We start from the raw sequence: 26,716 nt of genomic DNA on the forward strand, positions 1-26,716 counted from the left end.
CAACGGATAGGAACTGTTACGTTACTATATTAATTAAACAGGATTTAGAGTGTATTTGGTGTATGTAGAAACCAATGTAAATAAAACACAAAAGCAGGGAATTCTCCCATATTTATTGAGTAAAAGCAGGATTACGGGGTCCTTGAAAAAATAAACGCAAACCAAAAGGAATGTTTCAGTCTGTGCTTGGCTACATAGCTGAAGTTTGAACAAAAGAACATCTGAATACTCTGACAATGTTAGTACACATTAATGCATTATTTAACATGCTGCGAGAACAACATGCCTGCCACAAATCACGTCCTGTTATGGGCAGCTTTGGCCTTAATTCCAATGAATACAATTATAAATTCAAGTTAAAAAACTGTAACAAAAATTTTGCAAAAGGTGGGCAATCTAAAACCAGGACTGGGCATTTGACAGCTACCATTGATCTTCGTAAAGCCCCTACTGGACCCCACCAAAACCACAGTTGCTGGGAACGGCTCACAAAATCCCAGCACACCAAGGCCTCTAATAAGCCCCCAGGTCTTAAAAGCTGGGGATGTACTCACACATCCTGCACTGACTGTTCTTCCATGAATAAATTCAGCATAGCCCACATCCATTTCTTACATTCATTGATTTTACTGGAGCTCTTCTATCATACTGTGCCCTGTGTCCAAACAATACAAACAATATGGAAAAATACAGTCAGTGCAACCCAATATTATTTAAGCCTTCTCATCATTATTATAGCCTCTTAATATGAAAAAATAATCCTCATTATTTTATTAGCAATAAAATCTGCAGCATTTTAATATGAAAGCAGCCAACACACATAAAAAGGTATGATTTCCAAGCCCTATCTCTTGGTAAATAGTTGAAAGGAGCAGTTGGGGAATGTAGTGAACACATTTCAGCTTGAATGTGAATGGGGCATGTGCGTGCTGCATGTGCATTCGCGCCCCTCGACAGCAGCCCCCCACTTAAAAAAAGCACTTCTGTTTACTGAAGTGATGAGTTTTCGCTGTAAGACCAGACTCCTCTGGTGTGTGACATCATTCTGCAGGCACAGGGAGTGTGATGAGGGAGGAGAGCAAAAAGAAAATACACATTTGTGCCGATTCCGGCCGCGCTTTCAGGAGCTCAAGCAGGAGGTGTGGCGCTTGCGCAGGGCAGGGTTCAATGGAGGAGGCACCCTCGGTTCCTCCTCTGAATCCCCATCACCCTCCACCTCTGCCTCTCCTTTCCGGTCAGGGTCCTCCTCGCTTACAATGGTCTCCAAAATGTCAGGAGCTTCAAGGAGAATGGGGGGCTCCTCTGTGGATGACTCCAATGCTAAGAGAGAAGGAGATATATGTATATAAAGCCACAGGACTGCAAACACACATTTCAAACAGCAACAATTGTTTGTATGTCTCTTGGTTTTCACAGGTGTGTATGGTTGTGTCCAAGCATGTAGGCCTGCGCATGTTTACATAGGTTAGGGTTAGTAAGTGTTTATTTATGCATTTGTATTTGTGTAGTAATGTATTTACCTGTGCTATTGTCTTGCACATCTGATGTTACATTCAAAGAGCCCACAGTTTCAGGAAATTCTGTCTCCAGCTCCCCTGTACAGCGAACACACAGGAATATTACTGTAACACTAATCTCATGCACAACAGACAGCACTGCAACACAAATCTGGACAACACTGCATGACACAACCACAGCCAGTCATAGCCAATCAGTTTTCTAGTCGCTGTTTCGAACCTTTCATCTTTGCATGCACTGGAAAAGATGCCTCAGAATGGGGTCCTCCTGCAAGGTCTAGAGTGTTGTCACTTCCTGTCTCTTCTTTTTTATCTGAAACAAATCAATTCTCCATACCAGCATCCCAACACAGCAATTTTCCCATTTTTGTGTGAAACAAACATGCGGTTGGTTGAATCTGGTGAATACTTAGAACTGTTGAAACCTGTGCAAAAATACATTGCATAAATTAGTTTCATGATTTATTCAGATGTATGTATTTATGTATGTCAGTGTATTTCATTTATCACTGCATGTTACATATGTCCAACACCATGTGCTGCAGGCACATGGATGACGCGTTTACTCCATGCTTGCCGCATGTTGAGCACAGCATGCTTATCCTGTGTGCTTGGCACGCTGTGCACCAAGTATATAATACTGATGTGTGTATACACACAGTGTGTTGAGTCCATGTGCTTGTCTGTTGTGCTTGCTGTCTTGGCGTGTGGTGTGTTTACTCTGGCCGATGTGTTTCCAAGCTCCTTCTTTCTTCTGCTGCAGGTGTGTCCTGTCACCCATTGTGACCTGAAACACACACACGCACATGCTCATGAACGCACGCACGCACACAAACATGCACGCGCACATGCACGCACATGCGCATATGTACATGTATGCACATGCACACACACACACACGTACAAGGCAACTCATTTTCAGAAATTGTTATTGCATGAAATTGCTAAAAATTTAAAAAACAAATATGAAATGTTGTGGAGCAAAAGAGAACAAAGGATATTTCAGGCAGCACAATGTAATAGCAAGAAGGAGAAGCTTGGTGAGCTTTGGAACAGTGTAACATGACGACAGGGTTGAGATCTTTGGGACAGCAGAATGAAGACAGTGTTGGTGAGCTCTGGGACAGTGTAATATGAGGAGGACAGTGTTGGTGAGCTCTGGGACAGTGTAACATGAGGAAGACAGTGCTGGTGAACTTTGGGACACTGTTGGTGAGCTTTGGGACACTGTTGAATGTAGGAGGGCAGTGTTCCCCTTTGCACTCACCCTAACTCTGACCTGCTCAGGTGGCCAGATGCTCCCCCATATGAACTGCAGGTAGCTGAAGAGAACCAGCACGCTGAGGAAGGCAAAGTTGCTGATCACACCAATCAGGCCTGACAAAAGGGGGAAGTTGTATAGGAGGTACCTGCAGAGAGAATTGTGGGAAGGGGGAGGCAGAAGGAAGGAGAGATGAGGGTAGGGCACATTTACAGCATTTATGAAATGGTGCAGCCACAGAGGGGAAGATAAGATAGATATACAGGCTTTGAGAGAGGGCATGAGAGAGTGGTGGGGAGGGTCAGGCAACCATCTTTAAAATGCAGCAAAGCCAGAATAATTCAGAATTACCAGTTATCATTATCAGGTGGCTAACTAAGGCTACTAGTTGCCTATTAAGTAAACTACTAATAAGCTAATAAAGCAAATTAAGGTTAATTAATATAGGAGTACAGTCCAAAATACAATCAAAATCATTTACAAAGTGCAAGCTAATGAAGAATATTATAATTCATGATCACATAATGAATACCTCAAAACTAATGCCATAATTATAGCCAAGCACTGTTAAGTTTTGTGATTATAGCTGATTGGAGAGGGAAGCTGGTAGGACTAAGGTACCTGATGCCGGTGAAGTGAGCATGGATCCACAGCTGAGCAGAGTAGATCTGGATTTGCAGAGACTGGATCTCAATCACTGCCCCTACAGTTGGCAGGTACTGCAGAGAAAGCATCCGGTTGTATTTTTTTCCAAGACCTGTGATTGGCCTTTACATGTCACACCTGACACTTGGGTCAATAAATAGCAAGTGTACGGATGCAGGCATGTCTTAAAAAAAAAGGAATTTGCCAAATGCTCTTCCAAAGATGTTTTGCCAAATTCTCATTCCAATTCAGTCAGGTTCATGCTGCTAACCACAACACTCTGTGCTCCAGAGCACCCCCATGTGTGTCTACAAGGTAACAAGGTTGGCCATTCCTGACCTACAAACAGCTACAAAGCTGCTTGGTTGTGACACAGGACACAGAGGTTCTTTTAAGGACCCTCAGAAACTTCTCAGAGAGGCATACAACTTACAACATCAATCACCAGCGTGACCCGCACTGGGGGGGGTGGGGGGGGGGGTGGGGGGGGCATGGTGGACTTCTCAAGACAGGATCGTATAGCCAATAAAACTGCTGGGTTAGTGAGATGGCCATTTTATCGCAGCCAGAGCAAAGTGTTATCCGATACCCTTAGGGCACACCCCTAAGAGTCAACACAAATGCTGCTGTCACCACAAATGTCTGCAATTCATACAAACTGCAACTAATGAGAATATGATATGCGGGATCTATCAATGAAAATGACTTTGGGTGATGGAAGCTGCTGGAGAACAGCACTATAAAGGGGGTGTAGGGCGAGGCCACATGTGGTACTCACAGAGTTTTCCTTATAAGCGGAGAAAAGCTCCACCTCAACCAGTTGCTTCTGCTCTGACATCCCGGACAGCAGGAGTGGTGAGAACAAAAGGGTAGCCATCGTCTGCAGCAGGCTGGATCGGAAGTGCAGCATGGCCTGATGGGACAGAGGAGGACTAAGTATTGGAGGACCCACATGGACAAAAAAATAACAGAGACAAATGGAGTGAAGAGAAGGTACTGGTTCAGGCATGCAGACACCAGCGTTGGTACACACGTGCGAGGAGAGGTTGTGGGTGATGAAGGAACTCACAATGACAAACACTCTGATAAACAGTTACAAAACGGAGGGACTTGGAGGAATGGAATGGAGTGTGATGGGTGTGAGAACATGGTGTACTCACAGTGCGAGAGCCAGAGGAAGTGAGCAGGCTTACCTGGGAGAGAGGGAGAAGGACGGTGACCGAGATATAGCGAGATACAAGGGAGAGGGACAGTGACTGAGATGTAGCGAGATACAAGGGAGAGGGACAGTGACTGAGATATAAAGAGATACGAGGGAGAGGGACAGTGACCGAGGTATTGAGGTATATCAAGGAGAGGAACAGTGACTGAGGTATTGAGAGATATGAGGGAGAAGGACAGTGACTGAGATGTCAAGAGATACATAGGATGGAGTGAGAGGAGGGGGGCGAGAGGTTTTGGGAGATAGGAGGGAGGAAGCATGACTGAGGTAACAACAGAAATGAGGGTATGACAGTGGCTAAGATATCAATAAATACAAGGGCAGTGGCCGAGATATCAAGAAATATGAGGAAGGGACAGTGGCCAAGATACTGAGACAGACATTAAATCCAGGGAGCACCATAATGGCATGAGAGTCAAGAGAAGGGATCGAAACTCAGAGACACATCTCCAAGTTCTTCCCTACAGGGATCTCAATGCTAAACACACCTTGAGGAACATGAGCTTAGAGATCTTAAAGCAATGATGACATAAAGGTTTAACAGTGAGGCATCAGACATAATATTTCAAAGTTCATGAATGTCATGACAACAATCCCTCCTACACTGGCTTTACTTTAATCTCAGCTGTAAAAAATGCTGTAGCATGAGAAAACTCCCCCATTCATATAAAGACAGAAGAGCAGCAGGCTAAGACTGCAATGGTCTCTAACTCACTGAGCGGGAAACGGTGGCGATGCTCCGACCCTCGCTGGAATAACAGGACATCCTGATCATAAACATTCCCAGGTCCTGATTGACTGGGGACTCCGGCATCTCCAGATCCAGAGAGATCCGGTAGGGCTGGCCATATATCATCACCTTGGAAATGGAGGGAAGGGGTGGGGAAGAGTCTGGGTAACATTCATAAATATAGGTTGATTGGGCCTGTCCATTTAAAACCATCTTTGTACATGTAAGACAGCTGTCTGAGCATGCTGAACTGGATTAAAACAAAGACAACCCATCTTCATTCAATTTCACATGTAAATCGACATACATTTCAAATTTCAGATTTCCCTGTGTGTATCATTCAGGAGCACTCCCAGACCTTGTAAATAGAAACCTGGAACCACTCTAGGTATTCTGTGTCAATTTATTGAGTCCTCTATTTGCAATCCAACTTGTTTTAGGTGTGTTTATGTTAATGATAGTTTTAATGACAGTGTGATCACGCATACAATGCCCATGCATAGTCAATACTGAGACATAACCTAATCACCTTTAGCCTAGAGAGAGGAGAGTGAAAGAGAGAGATGACGTGAGGTCAAACACAGTAAGAGAGAGGATTCTTCAGGTAAGAGAGAGAAACAGATCACAAGAAGTGAAAGAGGGAGAGATAGGATAATTCAGAGCACAGGAGAGAGGTCACAAGAGATGAAAGAAGGAAAGAGGATATTTCAGGGGAAGAGAGAGAGAGAAAACACAAAAGGTTAAAGAGGAAGAGAGGATAATTCAGAGCAGAAGAGACAGAGAGAGAGAGGGTGTGAGCACAGACCTGTGTATAGACGTTTGACTGAGTATAGATGTTTGATGGTTTGAGCACCATTAAGACACTGCATTAAGAGATGGTACTATACGTGGATTAAACAAATAACTATCTCCAATGTTAGCTGACATGGACAGAACCTATGAATTCCAAAGCCAAACACCCCCATTTTCATGGCACACAGGCCCAGCCCCCAGCTCTGACAGTGTAGGACAGGGAAGATGGCGTGACACAAGAAGGACACGCATACGTCCTCACGTAAGGGTGCCAGTGTATTAGAGCCAAAAAATGCAAGGAAGCGGTCACCAGGATCACCTACCTGATCTCGGCCATTCCTCAGCAGGGACACATTAGCCATTGGAAAGGAACAAAGGTCTCTGCTGCTGGAGTCACAATCTGTCCTGAAACAGAAAGAGGGACAGAGCAGGAGCTTTCAAGGAATCGCCACCAACAAACACATAAAACAAGGAGACATTATGGCATTTGCATTTGAAATCATGTTTCTTAAGTACACTGGAACTTATACACCCTTGGAAACATAAGACCTGGCCCAAGTTGTTTATTGTAATTTCACTGTTTTCCACAAAATCAATTACTATATCTCTAGTTCGTCCTCCAGACCTTGCCTTGAATTTACAGGTTTTCAAAACATCCACTAGGAGGAGCTGTTCCTAAAGAGTAGGGGGGCTTAGTCTCTTGGTTTGTCTTCACAAGCATGAGGACATTAGACTGACTTATAAACCATTATTTTCTAAACCATTCTATTTTCTTTCAGTTCTCTGGACTGTTAAATTACAAATGGTCCAACAAGCACACACCAACACGGCTTTATGCCATGTGTGGCTGTACAAAACCCAAAGCACGTAACACACAGGTAATGAATGCATCATCTCCCATTGTGAATGCACAAATGTGAACACAAGTTTGTGATGATGAACCGTCATATCTTTAGGGTTTTGCATAGGGCAGCAGTGTGGTGTGGTGGGAGCAGGGATCATAACCCAGTTCCATTGTTGCTGGTTCAATTCCCAGGTATGCTAGGTACTCTTGTAACCTTGGGAAAGATGCTTAACCCAAACTGTCCCAGTAAATATCCAGCTGTGTAAACAGATAACATGTAAAATGCTGTGTATATCAGAGCATCTGCTAAGCACCTGTAAAGTCATGTATAGCATTACTGCACATTTTGTAAGGCAGGGAATGTGCTTTTGACAGAGCTGCCTGTTTTACATGAGGAATCAATGGGTGTGCTGTGTGCTGTGTCCAGCTTTACCTGGCTGCGATTTATAGATTTATCTTTAACAACCAGTGACGAATCCAGAGACCAGTGATGAATCAGGAGGCAGGAAATGAAGTTTAATGGGGATGAGGTGCAAATGTTTTTTAAGTACACACAACATGTACTACCCCTTCTTAACACTGCCACCTTCAGGAGCTGATCCAAACTACTCTAATCTCATACATTTTTAAAAAAGCGTGAGTTTCAGGATTTCAAACCAGACTAGAGCTCAAAACCTCTCCACCAGGCAATGTGAGTAATCAGATATAAAACTAACTCTGGGTTGCTTAACAGGTGAGATAACAATTCAGTCCTGAATTGATTCACTTCAATTACTGTTCTTTCCCCATCACCAAGTTTGACAGTATTGGCTCTAGTTTTGTTTTTGTCCCACACAAATGAATCCACTCATTGCCATGCACAAACCACATGATAACACAAAATCCCATGTAAGCATTTCTGTGCAATTATTCCTTTAAATGATATGATATCTAACTGCACATTAAGAGCAGCTTTTTTGGACAGGGCACTTTATCATGGGGGCTTCAGAGATATTGGGAGTGGATGAAGGCAAGTGTTGGTAGTGGTGTAGAAGAGCATAGTACCTGTAGTGGTAGTGTATGGGCATCCTGAAGCTGGCGGTGGGCATGTAGGAGTAGTAGAAGCTGCCATAGAGGAAGATGGCCACCCAGAGCAGCAGCACCAGCACACAGAGCAGGATGGCAGCCTGGAGGAGAGTCCGCCGCCCCCTGAGTAGTGCCAGCACCACCACATCCTGCAGCCACAACAGGATGGGCCCCACTGCGCTAGCCATCTCTCCCCCGCCGCTGCAGCTGCCCCCGCTGCCCCCACGATGCTGGGGCTGCCCGCCGGGCTCCATCTTGAACGACATCGGGGATCTATCAGTACCGCCTGCCACTCCCAGCCTCTTGCCCTCCATCTTCTCCCACCCCCTCCCTGCGTTCCTGTGGCCTGTCCACACCACTAGTCTGTCTAGACACTTGCTCTTGCCCGCCACGTTTCGAGTGGCCTGTGTGACCTTGCCTCCCTCTCCACTCTCCCCTCTCCTGCTGCAAAACTGTTCTCCTGTGCGTTTTCACACTCTTTCAGCCCTCACGCCACTGCCAGCTACACCCTGCCACTTTACAGAGTGCTTAAACCAAGCCTGTTAGTTACCCGCAGCTTCTATTTACTGTGCCACCACAGCTACAGCTGCATGGCCTTCTGCTAGGTGCAGGACCTCCACTGGAGCTGGCTGCTCTCCCACACAGCAGGCCGCTTTGCAGGTGGACTGAAGAATGATGCTTTGCCAGAAACCCTACCCTGTTTTCTCTGTTTTCATCCCCCTCAAGAGAACTTCACCCTAGGGCCAACCCACTGTCACCCCCTACTGATGGATATTTCCTCTGTGTTTTTTTTATCAATTCAAAGAAGTCTGAAAGAAAGAAGGAGAAGAAAACCAAAAATTAAGGTTAAAAAAGGGCAATAATTACCACTCCTAACAACATTACTGCATTTTACGGTTCACTGAACAGCTAGGCCACAGTGCGTTTCTGAAAGCTCTCAATTCAGGCTGCATTGAACTCATTATCTGGTGGCATTGCAGCTGAACGATTTATATGACCAAGCATTGGGAGAAATTTGACACAGTCACAAGAAAAACAGTGTTGTGACTGCATGGGTGGATGGCACTGAGGTCAGTTTTCATTTTAAGTGTGCCTCCCAGCATCAGATGACTGGTAGACAAGGAATAGCTAACTAGTCACAATCAACAAGACATAACAGGGCTTTTTCTCAGAAAGGGAAGTGATCAGAACGCCACGGTAAACTGCGCAAAATCCTGTTAACTCACAGCCTAGCTTCATCGACCATTAGCATATGGAAAGCCATGGAGCCAAAGAAAAAAGTGGAAACAATAGTTTTTTCCTTTTTTTCAGACAGACTCTACTTCCCCACGATCAGTTTTTGTAAGACAGACAATTAAAGAAAGAAAAAGACGTCAGTGTGACATTTATCAAGGCCCCTAAAAGCGGCTTTTTGTATCCCATCCAACAGAAACAGCCTACAGGCATTATACAATTGTAGTTTGAAGTGATCAAAAACTATGATCATATCAAAAAGGAAAAAAGGCAAATAATTTGTGAAATACATATCAAGCAAATAATTATAATATGGTAAGGGTTTAGCACACTTTAATGTTAACAGGCCTACAACAGACTAGCTATAAACTTCTCATGATTAAAGTTTCATAAGGACAAACATGTATTCCTAAGAAAATCCATATTAAGTTCTTCCTATATGGTACTTACAATGTATTTATTTAGTTTTTTCTCTGAATTTATTTTCCATGTTTTAGTTTTGTGCTAACAAATAGCATTCCTGTAAGGTGAGCTTTCTGTTCATCTCTGTCAGATTTGGTGTAGCCTATCTGGCCACTTAAAGCCCCTCCATACTATGCACATAAGATGCACAATATTCACACTATTTAATGCATTTTCCTTATGAATAAGGTCTTGCTTCATTATAGTTTGTGTTCTTTTAAAACTGAACTTTGAGGGCAGTAGGCTATCTCGTCCACATCTGTTCATTTCGGCACGTTAAGACTTGTTTAGTGCCTTGTTAAGTCCCTTGTTAGGACACTGAATATTGTCATCCATAACAATGTAGCAGATGAGAAAACAACAATAGGGGGTCGTTGAATAAAACGTCATCAATGCTTGATGATTTTGTATAGTTTTGATGTCCAGGGATCCAGTCTAAATTTCATTTAAAATAGAAATACAAGTATGAGAATGTTAAAATACAAAATAAGGGTTACAGGTCCAGGTGACAAGTGACACAGATGATTTTCTGGTGTAAAGCAGTGAATTTGGATATTTCCATCCCCATATCGGACAGCAACAACATAGCCTACTGCAACATGCCCCACAATACAGTAAGCGTGAACTTGCTTTAGTTCTGCGTTTGTTTGACTGTTTTCACTATACTGCAGCTAGGTAGTGGGTATATAGCTGTGTAACTAGCCACCAGTTAGTCAAAGTAGGTTTTGAAAAAGGCAGTCGGTTTTTAAGGTTATTTAAATCACGTTATTAGCTATAGTTCAGAGCGTAGCGACTCTCTAGCAGCAGTCAGACTGATCACACGCAGTAACAGCCTGCTCAGCATGCCAGCAGACATACACCCTCTGCCTCACTAAACTCTACACACAGTTCTGTTCAGAGATCCCAGTGACCCCGTTAGCATTTAGTCACATTCTTCAACATGACATTAATTATAATAACTTTGTCAAAATATGTGAATAAGTTCAGGATCATAGTTAACCTACGAAATACGCTCTTACCTAATGTCAACTATCATAAGTTGTTAGTTGTTGAGGTAACGTTAGGCAGCCCAGTACATCTATGTTAGCTTGTCAGTTAGTTAAGATAAATCCGTTAAGCGAATTTGTACCCACTAGAAAGAATTTGTACGCACTAGGAACGATGTATAATATGCTTACTCACCTTTAAAGCTTATGTAGGCCAATAAAATGTCCGCAAGTGACGGGAAAATATTGATAAAATTGTGTAAAGACTGCCATTTCACTTCCCTGGGGAGACGGACACACTTTCAGCATAAATTTCCCGTAGAATTAATAAGTACGGCGGCCTAAACGATGCAAAATTCCTCTTCCATTCAGCGTAATCAGGGTTGCAATGCAACGTTTTTTCGCACAGTTCTGAGCACAGTTCAGATGGCTGCCCTTCCTTCAGCTCCCTGACTTATAAGTTATGCACACCCCCTAATGACGCCGATACTGCCCCATCAAATGCATTTACAGTCCCGTGGACTAACGTCGGGAAATTAGGTTAAATCGATTATTTTGTTAGTACTGAAAGTATGACAGTTTAATTCACAGAGATCGATTGTGATCAATTGATTTGTCAAACTATTTCTGTTCCATAGTGACAGTCAAACAGCTCGGTGGAAAAAGCAAGGCCAGAATGATGAGCAGCATATTGTATTAAAATGTGGTCAAGCCAGCGTCGATTAAGTGATCAAGCGAATGTGTTCACCTGCCGAAGTAAGGGCCAACAACAATATGATCCAGAAGTGAAATGCGTTACTGATGATTTTTACATAAATACTCCCTGACCTTAATCTGTTCTCTTGTATTTCAGATACGTGTTATTAAATGATTTAGTTGTAACTACCAGATGACAGAAGATGCAGATGCAGTAGACATTTTCAAATGTATGTGTCTAAAAGAGGAGGAGAGGAATAAAGAGAAGCACAAAGGGAAATGAGAGACAGCACTGTTCCCATGGTAACAATGGAAGAAGAGAGGGGAGGAGTAACTGGCAGAAGAGGCAAGCACACATAAACACACACACCACAAATGCACACACACAGACACATAAACTCATGCCATTTTAGCTCACCAATCAAAGCACAGAGGTTATCACACATTCATCAGCCTGTTTCCTCTTGCACAGGGACTGCTCCGTGTTCAATGTTTTTATTTCTCATTGGTAATCAGTCTCTTTTGGTTTCTTGCCTTTCTTCCCCTCCTTTCCCATTCTTACTCCAGTTCCCATTGAACTCGATACACCTAAATTATTCACGATTAGCCAGGAACACACGCTTAGTCATTGGCAAGACCTCTTTCTGTATGGAGTGGTACTTGCTACCACCCCCATCCCCCATTCCCCTCCACTCAGGTCTGGCAGATGGTACACCCCAGCCCAACCCACAGAAGAAACTGAATCCAGCATAGCCCGACATCCTCTTCCTTGGCACATTCCACTAACCACCAGAGGGGAGACTCGCGTTTGATTGAGACTCTGCATTACACTGTGGAGCTGCAGTGTGCTGGATACTGTATACTGAATGGTGTTACACCGATGCTGTCTGAGGGTGGGGTCTGGCCACACTGACACCTCTGACGCCGAGACAGCGAGACTGCCGGAGACCAAGAAGAGGAGTGAGGGAGAGAACGCACCAGGAGAGGAAGACAGCAAGGGTAAGAGAAGAAAGAGAGGGATGGAAGACAGAGAGAGCAGCAGACAAAGGCAGGCCTGTGGACGGAGACAAGTGCAGCCATCACACCTCTGTTGGTCTGCCTCTCCCCCGCTGCCTCTTTCTCTGTCCATCCCTCCATTTCTTCAGTTCCTACATCTCGCCATCTCGGCAAGTGCTCACTTGCTCTCTTTCATTACCCATCCTAATCTATTTCATCCCTTTTCACTTCTGCCCCCTCTTCCGATTGACTCGTTTGTAATTTGCACACACAGAGGGTGTGTGTGTCTGTGTGTGTGGTTCATCTGTGCATTTCGCCCTGTGTGCTTTGGGGTATATCAGTTGGGTGAGCACGAAAATGACTGAAGGTATGAGGCTGACAGTATGTCTCCACAGTTACCATGTACAGAGGTTGTCATCTTGCAAATAAAAAGGTGTTTTAAAACTAGAACTGACCCTTTAACGCTGTACTGTTGCTTTAAGAATGACAGATTTGCACATCACTGCAGATTCTGTTTATATTTTGATTATTGACTACATTGGACATCTATGCAGGTGAAATATTATGAACGTGTAATAACACATTCAACCCTCACTGTACATTGTTGTGAATCAGTGATTACTACTACATGTGTTGTCTGTCAGGTACACATAATGGAACATACAATCCATTCGAAAGAGCGCTAAAATGGAGAAATGTGGACCAAAGGACATGTAAATAATGTCCACTAGGTCCCTGTGGAGCGTAAACACACATTTCTACTTTTATATCTCTGTGAAGTGAGGTTTTCTAGGACAGAGTGCTTTTAGCAGGAAGGGAAAGTGACACCAATACAGGAACTTTCCGCAGGGAAATAGGAGGAGGAAACATGATGCAAGAACACTGGATCCTGAAGCGCATGTGTGTGATGGTCAGACAGGAAGCCACTCACAGTTTACCTTGATATATATTTTGTAACAAAATTAATTACAATTTGGCTGTTCAAGTTCACAAATCATGTACGCTGTGTTCGTCATTAGCAGATCTAATGGTGGAATTGAAATATTTTGTTGTAATTCTACCCACTGTGGTATATTTGATTGTTTAGTTTGAATAAAAATGTATTGATTTATGTGGCACTTTCCTCCAACTGTCTCACATCATACACCATGGTTTCAAACAGCAAAGGGCATGAATGGCAGGACATGACTGAATTTTTTTTTTCTAGGAACCTCTGCCAATAATTTTATGTTTCCTGTTACCATCTCCTGATCAAGTCAAACTGCGGCGGCAGTGTAGCATAGTGGTTAAGGAGCAGGACTCGTAACCGAAAGGTTGCAGGTTCGATCCCCGCTGGGCCGCTGCTGCTGTACCCTTGGGCAAGGTACTTAACCCACAATTGCCTCAGTAAATATCCAGCTGTATAAATGGATAATATTGTAAAACAACTGTAACCTATGTAAGTTGCTTTGGATAAAAGCGTCTGCTAAATGAATAAATGTAAATGTAAACTGACCCAGCATTAAAAATGTCATCTTTAAGAGAGATGTAACAAAATACCCTGCTGAATAGAGGGATCTGTACCAAATACAAAAAGCCCATAGGACAGGACATGTATGCATCACGAGAAGTTTGCATCATGGGTGTTGCAAAAATATACAGGTAAAATGAATGCAGAAAACAGCAACCCTATATTTTATTGGGCAGACACCTGTATCCACATGGATTTGCAGAGTCATAAATACAGGTTCAGAGAACATTACCAGGTACAAACTGAAAACTGAATGAAAATTGCACAGTGCAAGTACCACAGATAGCATTGCTCATGTTAACTGAAACAATCTAACTACTACCTGTGATACCCTCAAGGAAAGCGCTGCAATTTAAACCAATCAGAGATCAATAGGGATCAGAGTCTCAGTGTTCTGTTTGGCATCAGGTCTAGTTCGTGGGACAAAGCCAGAGCTGACAGGAGCAAGTCAGTGGGGTGGTATGGGTGTAGGTAGTGTAGGGTGGGGGGATTTCTGCTGTTTCTAAAAAGTTCATGGTTGTTCATGGTTAAAGTAAAGGGTAATGCTGGTTCGAAATGAATGTAATATTTTCATTTGGATAATCCTGAATAATATGTACTTAATCGTATGGGACAGGTTTGTTGCTGTCTGGGTTGAATTAATGGACTTTTATTTCTACACTTTGAACTGGGAGCTCCAGCCAATAAGAGCCACTGTTGCCAACTTACTGACTTTGTCGCTAGATTTAGCGACTTTTCAGACCCCTTTAGCGACTTTTTTTCCCAAAAAAGCACCTAAACCAGGGGTATCCAAACCTCTCCTGGAGGGCCACTTGTCCTGCATGCTTTAGATCTCTCCCTGCTCCAACACAGCCGATTCAAATGATCAGTTTGTTATTCAGCAGCTTCAGGAGTTCATAACGAGTTGATCATTTGAATCAGCTGTGTTGGAGCAGGGAGAGATCTAAAACACGCAGGACAAGTGGCCCTCCAGGAGAGGTTTGGACACCCCTGACCTAAACCAAATCTAGCGACTTTTTGGACCTTAGCTACTTTCCATAGAAGAGAGTCGCCAGTACTGCCCCGCGAGCGAGAGACACACCCCTCTCTGCGTCTACTCTGTTCAGTGAGCGGCAAAGAGATGGAGCAGCACATTCAGCACGGCAGCTGACATAGACGTGAATGAGCTGCGCATGTGCAAACAGTGTTGCCAAGGGCCTATCACTAATCATGTATTGTTTGCTCCTCCTTTGTTTTAATTTGAACGATTTAATTTGATCGTTTTGACCGTTATCACTGTCTTATCACTCACTATCATATGGAGGTCGTGCGCTGTGTGAGAGAAAAAATAAGATATTCTATCGCTTCTAACTTCCTCTCTGAGAGATCATTTTACATGTAAATATAGCCGAAATCACAGCGTAGCCGTTGTCTTTAAATTATGTGTGTGGTGATTTTGTCAGACGACGTCGGGGTTATAAAATCAGAATTTTAACAGTGCAGAGCAGCAGCTTGGAAATGGCTTGGAGGTGACTGCTGGTTAACATGAAGTCTTAATGGGCCGCGTTTCAGTCACTATTTCATACTCGTCCCGTTGTCTGACAACAGAAAAATATGTAAATGAGAACAGCTTTATTGGGAATTCGGCTGTATTAAAATACCGTATATGTGAGCACAGAGAGTAGGAGAGAAGCAACCAGATTTAAAAAGCTGACACCATCCGACACTAGGCGGAATGCAAATACAACGCGATGGCGTCACAAATATGTTAATTAGAGCATGACGTCATCTAGCGACTTTTCGATTAGACTTTAGGTACTTTACATTGAAAGTAGTTGGCAACACTGATAAGAGCTCTGGATGAAAACAGAATCGGTTAATGAAAGTGGTTCGCAGATTTGTATATGTGCATTTTATTTTTTTCTTCTCCGTATTAAGAGAAACGCTACTGTGTTAAGCGTGGTTTATGCGGCACTAACCGAAAGACGGGAGATCGCGAGGATCGGCTACTCTCGAATGATAGAATGGAAGTACTGGTTGGCGAGCTAACGCGTAAACTAGCTAGCAGAGATCAGTTGTGTTTGAATGCTGGCTAGCAGGAGACGTGCCACGCCGGCTATTGCTGGAAAAAGCTTTGTTCGGGAGAAGGGGACAAACTCGTCTGATTCAACTGTACTCGAGTGGACCTGCAACCTGCGTCGTCGTTGGAGACTTTGGCATTCATCGTGAACACCGACGGTGCTGTTTATGAGTCTTTGTGAGTAGCCTACCACTGCAACTCACCCGGTTACTGTGTTGTTGTTTTTTTTTTTAGCTCCAACGAAGCGCGCCAACGTTTTTCCTCCCTCGAACTGTGACTGGTCAAACCCCGGCCGGGTAATAGTATTTTGTTTTCACCATTGTCAATTGAATTGTTTATTCAGTGGGGTTGAACTCTCGGTGAACTCTGCTAAGTGTTAGCCTCAGATAGCGAGGTCATTTGTTAATAAAATTCTGTGTTTCAGTTTCACATTTAATTCTGTTTGTGCTGTTTATGTTATATGAGACAGTTGTATTATTACAGGTAATCAAACCTTATATTCTCACTGGTTGCCTAAATGGTAGAGATGTGCATCCCACTTGCATTTCTCCCCTATATGTAGAGGGACTAGCGAGCCAGGCTATCTGTGTGAGTGCTACATTTGTGGGGGCTCTTGTCCGGGGTTGGATTATTTGTTATTTACAAACTGATTTCAAGCTGATTTCATTTTATTTTTCTTCTTCTCCTGGTACATTTTGGGGAAGTACACAACGTCTTATTTTGTATCAGTGTGCTGATGAAAATATTCTGTAGTGCTTAGCTAGCATAGGTGTATGCACATACAAGCAATTTTTTTGTACCAAATATTGACACAGTCTCAGTTATTTGGGCAGTATGGATGTAAATGAGATCATTTCTTGGTGCAATGAGGAACATGCTGCTCTTGAGAATGCTATTGTGATAAGGAATGTTTCTCAAGACACTACAATTGTGTACAAAGTGCTAGATACTGTCAAGGGGATTGGGAAGACAAAAGTGTGTGATCGACGCAGTGATGTGACAGGCAAGCAACAGTTCATTTTAGTTGAAACTACTAGAAAGACATCTGAAATTGATCTCCCAGCCATGGTAGGGATACCAGACGAAGTCGGTCCATGTTCCATGCGTGTTAGTTAGTGATACAGCTCCCTTACTTGATGACAATGGGGGTGATAATTTCCACACTAAGCTACTTTCTTTTCTTCACCAAGAGGGAAAATCACTAGCTGACATACAAACTATAGCCTCTCCAGCCCTCACACTCAATACTGAGTTAGTGGATGTGATTAATTCACTAGTTCAGAAATGCCACATTGCCCCACATTGCCCCATCAGTTGAAACACAAGGTGTCAGGAAGCTACGCATATTCTCAGGCGTGACGCCCACGCCCAGTGGCGAGGACGAGTATGAGGTCTGGGCGGATCAGACTGCACATATTTTGGCAGAGTGGCAGTGTTCTGATAGTGTGAAGAAACAGAGGCTAGTGGAGTGTCTTAGGGGCCCTGCTGCTGATATTGTGAGGTTTGTCAAGATTGGGAACCCCTCAGCTACCTCTAGTGACTACTCAGTGCCCTGGAAACAGCATTTGGTACCACTGAGAGTGCGTTTTATTTGTTAGTGAGGTTTAAAAACACGTTTCAAGAAAGAGAAAACCTCTCCACATATATACTCAAACTGGATGCTCCACATTATACTGTGAAAGGGTGGCATTGAATATTCTGACATGAATCGCCATTCAGCAAATCATTCAAGGAGCTCTTCCTGCTGACATGGTAGCACTTCGTTTGAGAATGACACACAAGCTGCACAAACCACCTTCCTTCACCGAGCTGTTGAAAGAGGTGAGAGAAGAAGAGAATATGGTCTACAACAGAAAACCTGCTAAAGCTAATGTAGCTTTGTCATCAGTGCCCTCTGTCAAATCTGAAGCAGCTGATTCTGAAGTTGAAATGCTAAGGAAAGAAGTCAAGGACTTGAAAAGGAAGGCGACTCGATTATTATCTGCAGCTGTTGTTCCGACAACGCCCGACATTCCCAAGATGCACAGCTTGGCTGCCACTGCGGAGAGAGTTGCACCAGATAGAGCGGGGGTGGAACAAGCAACTTCTGTTATAAATGTGGAGAAGGTGGCCATTTTAAGCATGAATGTAGGAATGAAGAAAACCTGAGGAAAGTGAACCAACATCTCATCAAAATGAAACGCCCGGTGGGAAACTGCCCCGGGGCTCAGTAGAGGAACGGCCTGAGGCCCCGGGGATGACACGCTCCACCAAGTGCAACCCACTAAGAGAAAGGAAAGCTGCACTCCCATTGGGATTAGTAGGGCCTAGCTCTGTACTTCCCATTCAGATAGAGGGCATCTATGCTAAAGCTTTACTTGATAGTGGGTCACAAGTTACTTTGCTGTATCGATCCTTTTATGAAAAGTACCTGAAACATTTGCCATTAGTGCCAATTGAGAATTTAGAGATATAGGGCCTAAGCTCCCAACAGTATCCTTATGATGGCTGTTTGTCTCTCAGGCTTGAGTTTCTGGGATCTGTCACTGGAGTAACTGAGACAATTGATGCACTTGTGCTGGTGTGTCCAGACCCAGTTATGAAGGGCGAGGTTTCTATTTTAGTGGGAACCAACACTTCAGTGGTGAAAAAGTTGGTGGAATCTTGCAAAGAAAAGGTAGGGGAAGATTTCCTCAGCACTTTAGCAGTTCATCCTGTAATGAAAGACGCATATGAAAAGGTCATGGAAACGATTGCTGATCAGTTGGAAAATTCAAGCCGAGGCACAGTGTGGTTTTTGAACACCGAGCCTTTAACTCTGTCAACTAAAATGCTGCTGGTAGATTATCCCGAAGAATTACGTTTCCCAGAGGAGATACGTGTGAGGCCAGAAGTACAGACTGATACTGTTTTGCAGTCAAGGAGGGTTGTAGTCATTGTCAGAAATGTGTCTATGCGTTCTGTCACTTTAAAGCAGGGCATGCCCATCACCTCTATTTATCCAGTGGAAGTCATATCAGCCGGTACTTCCCAAAGTGAGAGCAGTACTAAAAGTCAGATTACTCTAGATTCTTTTGACTTTGGTGACTCCCCCATTTCTGAGGAGTGGAAAAACAGGCTGGCCCAAAAGATGCTGGACAAAAGGATGTTTTCTCTTGCCATGAATTTGATGTGGGTTGTGCTAAGAGTGGCCAACACAGAATTAGACTGACAGAGGACTCTTGATGGCTTTCCCCAGCTGACATTGAGGATGTAAGGCAACATCTGGAAAAGCTGAAAGATGCTGACATCATTGCTGAGTCACGGAGTCCATATGCCTTGCCCATTGTGGTAGTGAGGAAAAAGAATGGACAGATTCAGATGTGTGTAGATTACAGGACTCTTAATTGGCGCACAATTCCAAATCAATACACAGTTCCACCAATGGAAGATGCGCTCGCTTGTCTGAGTGGAAGCAGGTGGTTTAGTGTATTAGATCTTCGGAGTGGATATTATCAGATCCCACTGTGCGAAGCTCATAAGGAAAAGACAGCTTTTATCTGTCCCATGGGGTTCTTTCAGTTTGAACAAATGCCTCAGGGTGTGTCTGGAGCTCCTGCGACGTTTCAGCGCATTACGGAAAAGACAGTGGGGGACATGAACTTACTAGAGGTCTTTGTGTATCTGGATGACCTTATCGTTTTTGGTAGGACTCTAGAAGAACACGAGGAACGGCTCCTCAAGGTACTTGACCGCCTGAAAGAGGAAGGACTCAAGTTATCCTTGGACAAATGCAAGTTTTGTCAAACTTCATTCAGCTATGTTGGACACGTCATGTTTCAAAATGGCATTTCCACTGATCCATCTAAGTTGGAAGCTGTGATTTCATGGCTGCGACCCCAGACTCTGTCAGAACTCCGTTTGTTCTTAGGATTCTGTGGGTATTATCGGAGATTTGTCCGAGATTTTTTTCAAAGTGTCTTATCCGCTAAACCAACTCTTGCATGGGTGCTGCTCTACTAGAAAGGCAAAGAAGAAAGTTAGGGGTGACCACTCCGGGAAGGTCCACTTTAAGCCAGCCGAGCCCTTTGGAAGCCAATGGGACAAGAGGTGTGAGGTTGCCTTTGAAGAACTGAAAGCCAGACTTACCCAAGCTCCAGTATTGGCTTTTGCTGATCCCCAACAGCCTTATGTCCTTCATGTTGATGCTAGCTTTGAAGGTATAGGGGGTGTGCTGTATCAGGACCAAGGTCAGGGATTGCGTCCAGTAGCTTATGTCAGTAGAGGTTTAACACCACATGAAAAGAACTACACAGTACACAAGCTTGAATTTTTGGCATTAAAATGGGCTGTTGTGGATAAGCTACATGATTATCTCTATGGTGCTAAGTTCGAGGTACAGACTGACAACAATCCCCTGACTTATATCTTGACAGCAGCCAAGCTGGACGCTGCTGGGCATATGTGGCTGGCGGCCCTGTCTGCTTATGATTTCAGTCTCAGGTACAGACCAGGGAGACAATACACTGATGCAGATGCTCTGTCTTGGCATCCTCACCTGAGTACAGCCGTGAGTGAGGACTGGATAAGCATCTTACCTTCTGGTGTGAAAGCCGTATGTCAGCTGTCAGGGTCAGACAAACTGCATTGCTCCAGCAACCAAATTGTGAGCTGTTTGGGCAGCTCTATTAAAGCAATTCCAGCTGCATACTGCCACCTTGCCTCTCTGAACACCACGTCGATTCCTAGGATGAGCTTTTCTGACCTGTCCATTTCCCAGCAGGAAGATCCATGCTTGGGTGAACTGTTGAGAGCCTTTCAGCAGGGAGCTGCTGATAAAGTTGACAGGAAGACACATAGGGACATCCCACTGCTAATGAGAGAATGAGAAAGATTAAGGATGGAGGATGGGGTGATCTACCAACACACTCAGATATCAAATAAGCCGAGGAGACAGTTATTGTTGCCTCAGAAATTTCATCAGCTAGTACTCGGGACACTTAGGCTTTGTAAAGACCTATGGGTTCATTAGAGATCGATTCTACTGGCGGAAGGATGTGGAGAAATACTGTCAGACTTGTGCCTGCTGTGTACAAAGGAAGACTCTGCCAAAGAGAGTGGTACCCTTGTCCCATGTGAGCAGTAGTGGGCCAATGGACTTACTGTGTATGGATTTTCTATCTATAGAGCCTGACTCCAGCAACACCTGCAATTTCTTGGTCATTACAGACCATTACACAAGATAGGCACAAGCCTTTCCCACCAAGGACCAAAAGGCAGCCACTGTTGCTAAGGTGTTGTGGGAGAAATACTTTGTCCACTATAGGCTACCCAAGCGTGTGCACTCTGACCAGGGCAGAGATTTTGAGTCTCAGCTCATTCATGAGTTGTTGGATATGCTGGGGGTGGAAAAATCAAGAACTAGTCCCTATCATCCCCAGGGTGACCCTCAGCCAGAACGGTTTAACAGGACCCTGCTGGACATGTTAGGGACATGTTTTGGTATGTCCACTGATGGCTCCACAGTTACGTCATACCAGAAGGATGTCAAAAATATGAGAAGGGAATTGAAAGCGGCCTACAAGCTAGCAGAGGCTACTGCTGGAAAGAAGAATGATGGAAACAAAAAGAGATGACCAAAAGATCCATTACTCTCATCTTGCCCCAGGTGATGGAGTACTTATAAAGAACCTTGGGCTTCGAGGTAAATATAAGTTGGCAGACCGCTGGAGCGCAGTGCCTACATTGTTGAAAGCCAGATGCCCAATTTGCCTGTTTTTTGCTTGAAGCCAGAAGATGGAGATGGACCTGTCAAAATTCTTCATCTGCATCACCTCCTGCCAATTGTGGAAAGACTGTGACTACAGCCTGAGGTCAACCTCAGGAAAGAGGACCTGAGAAGAACCTTGCAAAGACAGAAAGCAAATAAGAAGGGTCAGGATTTGGATTGTAAGATGAGTGGGCAGATGACAGATAAAACAACGGAATTTAGTGATGCACAGGAACACAGAGGGTTCAGAGAGTGAAGATAATGAAGATGGGACATGGATTTATTTGTCTTCCAGAGATCCCAAGACTCTGCAGGACACTGATGTCCTCTCAGGATCTTCCTGCCTGGATTTGGAGTTGTTATTCCCAGAGAATGATGGGGACATAGCAGAAAGATCTATAAATGAGGCCTTTGAAGACCCTGACACTAGAGGTGCTACTTTGCAACTGTCTGATGATTTAAAAGATTATGTCAGGTCTGTGGAACCCACTAATGACATGGAACGCGGATCCTCTGAAAGACATACAGAGGAGACAAGAACCAGACCAGAGACTGGTCAAGAGAATAGTAGCTATGGAAGGCCTAACAGACTCAAAACAGCCCCAAAGAGATTTACTTATGATACACTTGGAGAGTCCACTTTAGTGCCTAGTCTACACTGTTCATGTGGATAGGTACACCCACAGCTAGACATGCTACTCACTAGTTACAAGAGAATACAAAGAGTTCTCACCCCCCAGGTTTTTGTGTGTGTGACAGTGGAGTTAATTGATTTTCTTTTCCCCCTTGTTATGAGGACATAACTTTTTTGGTGGGGGGAGAGTGTAGGGTGGGGGGATTCTACTGTTTCTAATAAGTTTATGGTTGTTCATGGTTAAAGTAAAGGGTAGTGCTGGTTTGAAATGAATGTAATATTTTCATTTGGATAATCCTGAATAATATGTACTTAATCATATGGGACAGGTTTGTTGTCTGTAGGTTGAATTAATGGACTTTTATTTCTACACTCTTTACTGGGAGCTCCAGCCAATAAGAGCTCTTGGAAAAAAAAGGGATGGCTGGCGTGCAGATCAGAGCTACCAGGGGATTAGAACAGACACGGTTAATTAAAGTGGTTCGCTGATGCAGATTTGTATATGTGCATTTTATTTTTTTCTTCTCCGTATTAAGAGAAATGCTATTGTGTTAAGCGTGGTTTATGCGGCACGAACCGAAAGACTGGGAGATCACAGGGATCGGCTAGACTCGAATGACAGAATGCAAGTACTGGCTGGCGAGCTAACGCGTAAGCTAGCTAGCAGAGATCAGCCAAGCTGGCTAGCAGGAGATGTGCTACGCCGGCTATTGCTGGAAACAGCTTTGTTCGGGAGAAGAGGACAAACTCGTCTGATTCAGCAGAACTGTACCTGAGTGGACCTGCAACCTGCGTCATCGTTGGAAACTTTGGCATTCATCGTGAACACCGACGGTGCTGTTTATGAGTCTTCGTGAGTAGCCTACCATTGCATCTCACCCGGTTACTGTGGTTTTTTTTGAGCGCCAACTAAGCGTGCCAACGTTTTTCCTCCCTCGAACTGTGACTGGTCAAACCCCGGCCGGGTAATAGTATTTTGTTTTCACCATTGTCAATTGAATTGTTTATTCAGTGGGGTTGAACTCTCGGTGAACTCTGCTAAGTGTTAGCCTCAGATAGCGAGGTCATTTGTTAATAAAATTCTGTGTTTCAGTTTCACATTTAATTCTGTTTGTGCTGTTTATGTTATATGAGACAGTTGTATTATTACAGGTAATCAAACCTTATATTCTCACTGGTTGCCTAAATGGTAGAGATGTGCATCCCACTTGCATTTCTCCCCTATATGTAGAGGGACTAGCGAGCCAGGCTATCTGTGGGAGTGCTACAGTAGCAATCACTGTTTTTGTGCTATTGGGTAACTCACTAATGAGGTCAGAGAAAAACAGAAGAATGTCCCAACATTTACCCTAAAACTGCAGCTCACACTAAAAACCTGATTGTTAAATTTGGGGTAGGCAATCTCCCAGTCCCTCTTGCATGGAATGGCTCAGCAAGTCTTGGCATGTAAGTACAAACCTTTGAAGTCTTCAAGACTTGGACTGACAGTGTCAGATGCACCTTAGACTACAGGCAGAATGACAAGCCTAGCTAGGCTGAATGGACTGTTCTTGCTGGGGTGCATTTTATGCTCATATTTCCTGTGTGTCTCTTCCTGTGTCAGGATGAAAGGTGATACCCCTGTGAACAGCACCATGAGTGTGGGCCAGGCCAGGAAGCTAGTGGAGCAGCTGAAGATTGAAGCCAGCATGTGCAGGATCAAGGTGAAGGACAAGGACCGGCAGATCTGGTGTGAGGTCCATGGTCCTGGGTCGCTATGTTACTCTCTGTTTTTGCCACTGAATCACGTTCCAAGTTTGTGCAAAATCTTTCTCCTGTCACATTTCAACAGGCAGTCATCCTTCACTCCTATGGCGATTGAGTTACTTAGAATTTCATAAAGATAAAGATAAACATGCCAAGAGTTTGAGACATTAAATCCAATAATTGCCACCTTAGGTTATTGCTGAACACCATAACTGATCTTCACAAGTTTGACACTGGTGAAAAGATGCATTTTTCAAAACAATGAGAATGCAGTGCACTCTCCATATAAGGATAATGTCTGTCCAGGACAATTTGATTCTTGAAAGCATTTGATTCTTCTGGAGTTCTGAATGAAGCGTTTAAATGGATGTTTATGTTTTAAACAGTAGAAAAAGGATTCTCCTTAGGGAAAGTCCTCAGACATGGAACAGACTGGTATCCAGGCATTCAGCTTAACATTTTTTAACATAACAGCTTTTTTGGTTAGCACAAGATAAGAAATACACTAATACACTAATTGAAATTCACTTATTGAAATGCTACAGATTTTTCATAATTATATTCAACTGAGTACCATATTACGTGCTGTGAGTGACTCTAAAGTGTCTCATACAAGCAGATTGATTCTTACAATCAGAATTTTTAAACAGCTTTTGTAAGGGTTTATTCTTCAGTGTTTATTAAAAGTGGTATGCCCAATACTGCCATGGTGGTGATTTCACACCATGCCAGGGTGTGAGAAGTCTGGAGAAAGCAGAAGAGACACCAACTGTCATGAAGAGATTGCCCCCAGTGTAATTTATAATCTTCAAGTACATTTGGACCAAATTCTTCCCAGGATTACAGAAAAGACAAGGCAAAACAAAACATGCAGTTTTGATGTCTATTTTTTTTTTAAAGCAAATAACGTAATATTCTCAATAATGTCTCTCTCAGTGACCTAATATCCTGAAATCAAGAACACGATGCCAGAACCACAACCTCACACCGTTAAAGTGAATATTGTTCAGAGTGCCTCAGCTTTTTTTCTGTCTCATCACTCAGCACTTTCTTCCATTTTCGTCCGGTCTCCAGGTGTCAAAGGCAGCAGCAGACTTGATGGCATATTGCGATGCCCATGCCTGTGAAGACCCGCTCATCACGCCAGTTCCCACGTCCGAAAACCCCTTCCGAGAGAAGAAATTTTTCTGCACTCTGCTTTGAGCGATGGGCACTTCAACGTGCACATCTACAGACACATCAAAACACTGACGGATAGACAGACGAATGGACAGCAGACATGCACACCGGGTGGGGGGTTGGGGCAGTTTGGCCATTCAAGCACAGAAAAATAAAAATAAAAAAAAGTGGGAGGAAGAGGGAAGGGAAGGGGTACTGGCACACAGTTTGTGTAATTATTTGCAACTTTAATATTTATATACACAAAGGTTCAACATAATTTTGCCAAATGTACTTCTTTTCTGATTTCTTTTGCCAACTGTTTTTCAATGGTACAAACCTAATACTCCTGTATGTATGTTTTAGATAGATCATAGCTGGTTCACTTAGCGTAGAAATTGATTGTATTTAGTGGGGATGTGCATCTCCATCACTGAGGCCGATGCGATACGCATCTCGATGCAACGATCCGACACATTAAAGATACATATGAAGCAACTACTAATGCGATACGATATGATTCACCCCTGTTGCCATGCAGTGCGATCCGACACCATTTGATTCAACGCGATATGATGCGATGCAAAAGAATATGATGCTATGCAATTCAATATGGTACAGACAGTTTGATTTTATTTCTTTGGTTGTTAAGCAGACAGCAAATCATAAATTAACTAAAAAGTGCTTTTTACTTCACATATTTGTTTCTCTAGTACTGCAACTCAGTAACTCAGTAAACTAGTCGTGCTGCCTGTGTACTTAATAGCTGCACGGCATATTTTGTAAATTGCATGCGTCTTTTCAAATTGTCCGTTTCTCTTGAAAAATCCGAAGTGTCGCCAAACATTTGATTTGTAGCAATTCTGTGGAACGTGTAGCTCTTCTTCCTCCATGATAATCTATGACTCGCCCGGATACGCCTCCAACTCGCGCGAGACTTGGCCAAGAGACATGACACGAATTGGCCACTGACAGCGGTGGAGATGAGAGAGCGCGCTTGAGAAACAGTTTAGAGAGGAGGAACCAATCTAAATATAAAATTATTGGTCACATTTCTAAATAATACAGCCACAGGACCTCTACTAATAATTATTTATATACATATATATATATATATATATATATATATATATAAATAATTATTAGTAGAGGTCCTGTGGCTATATATATATATATATATATATATATATAAATAAAATAGGATTTTAACCATGCAAAGATGTTAGAAACTATGCCGAGTTCATCCCAAACTGTATCCGGTGCATACTTTTTGAATCAGGGCAATCACATCGTGAACTTTTACGCCGGTGCACCGATGCGAATCAGTGAATCTTACCATCCCTAGTATTTAGGCTTGACAAACTGAACAAGTAATGGAATGGACAGCATGACAGCTATTCAGTGCAAGAGGGAAATGCAAGAGATAATTATC

General features: G+C 43.4%; 2 protein-coding genes across 9 annotated transcripts; one reads left to right on the forward strand and one right to left on the reverse strand.

Moving 5' to 3' along the window:
• Positions 1-131: 131 nt before the first annotated feature.
• On the reverse strand, positions 132-12,135 carry LOC118791019 (seipin-like). Of its 5 annotated transcripts, none has more exons than XM_036548232.1 (12): positions 11,872-12,135; positions 8,056-8,330; positions 6,491-6,572; positions 5,361-5,504; positions 4,584-4,616; positions 4,202-4,336; positions 3,400-3,497; positions 2,785-2,926; positions 2,238-2,304; positions 1,738-1,830; positions 1,521-1,595; positions 132-1,320 (listed from the first exon to the last, which is right to left on the reverse strand). In XM_036548232.1, the coding sequence occupies exons 2-12, from the start codon at positions 8,328-8,330 to the stop codon at positions 1,121-1,123; spliced, it is 1,344 nt and encodes a 447-aa protein (XP_036404125.1). In that variant the 5' UTR covers positions 11,872-12,135; the 3' UTR covers positions 132-1,120. The 5 variants fall into 5 exon arrangements, with proteins under 5 accessions (XP_036404125.1, XP_036404123.1, XP_036404121.1 ...); XM_036548230.1 differs by having other exon boundaries at positions 2,797-2,926; positions 8,056-8,885; XM_036548228.1 differs by having other exon boundaries at positions 8,056-8,885.
• Positions 12,136-12,246: 111 nt separating this feature from the next.
• On the forward strand, positions 12,247-25,467 carry LOC118790839 (guanine nucleotide-binding protein G(I)/G(S)/G(O) subunit gamma-3-like). 4 transcript variants are annotated; one of them, XM_036547926.1, is made up of 4 exons: positions 12,247-12,452; positions 16,253-16,314; positions 23,984-24,083; positions 25,201-25,467. In XM_036547926.1, exons 3-4 carry the CDS (start codon positions 23,985-23,987, stop codon positions 25,327-25,329), a joined length of 228 nt encoding a protein of 75 aa, XP_036403819.1. In that variant the 5' UTR covers positions 12,247-12,452; positions 16,253-16,314; position 23,984; the 3' UTR covers positions 25,330-25,467. The 4 variants fall into 4 exon arrangements, with proteins under 4 accessions (XP_036403819.1, XP_036403818.1, XP_036403820.1 ...); XM_036547925.1 differs by lacking the exon at positions 16,253-16,314; XM_036547927.1 differs by lacking the exons at positions 12,247-12,452; positions 16,253-16,314 and adding an exon at positions 22,626-23,345.
• Positions 25,468-26,716: the final 1,249 nt, after the last annotated feature.

The sequence above is a fragment of the Megalops cyprinoides genome, chromosome 16, assembly GCF_013368585.1.
Source record: "Megalops cyprinoides isolate fMegCyp1 chromosome 16, fMegCyp1.pri, whole genome shotgun sequence".
Taxonomy (NCBI): domain Eukaryota; kingdom Metazoa; phylum Chordata; class Actinopteri; order Elopiformes; family Megalopidae; genus Megalops; species Megalops cyprinoides.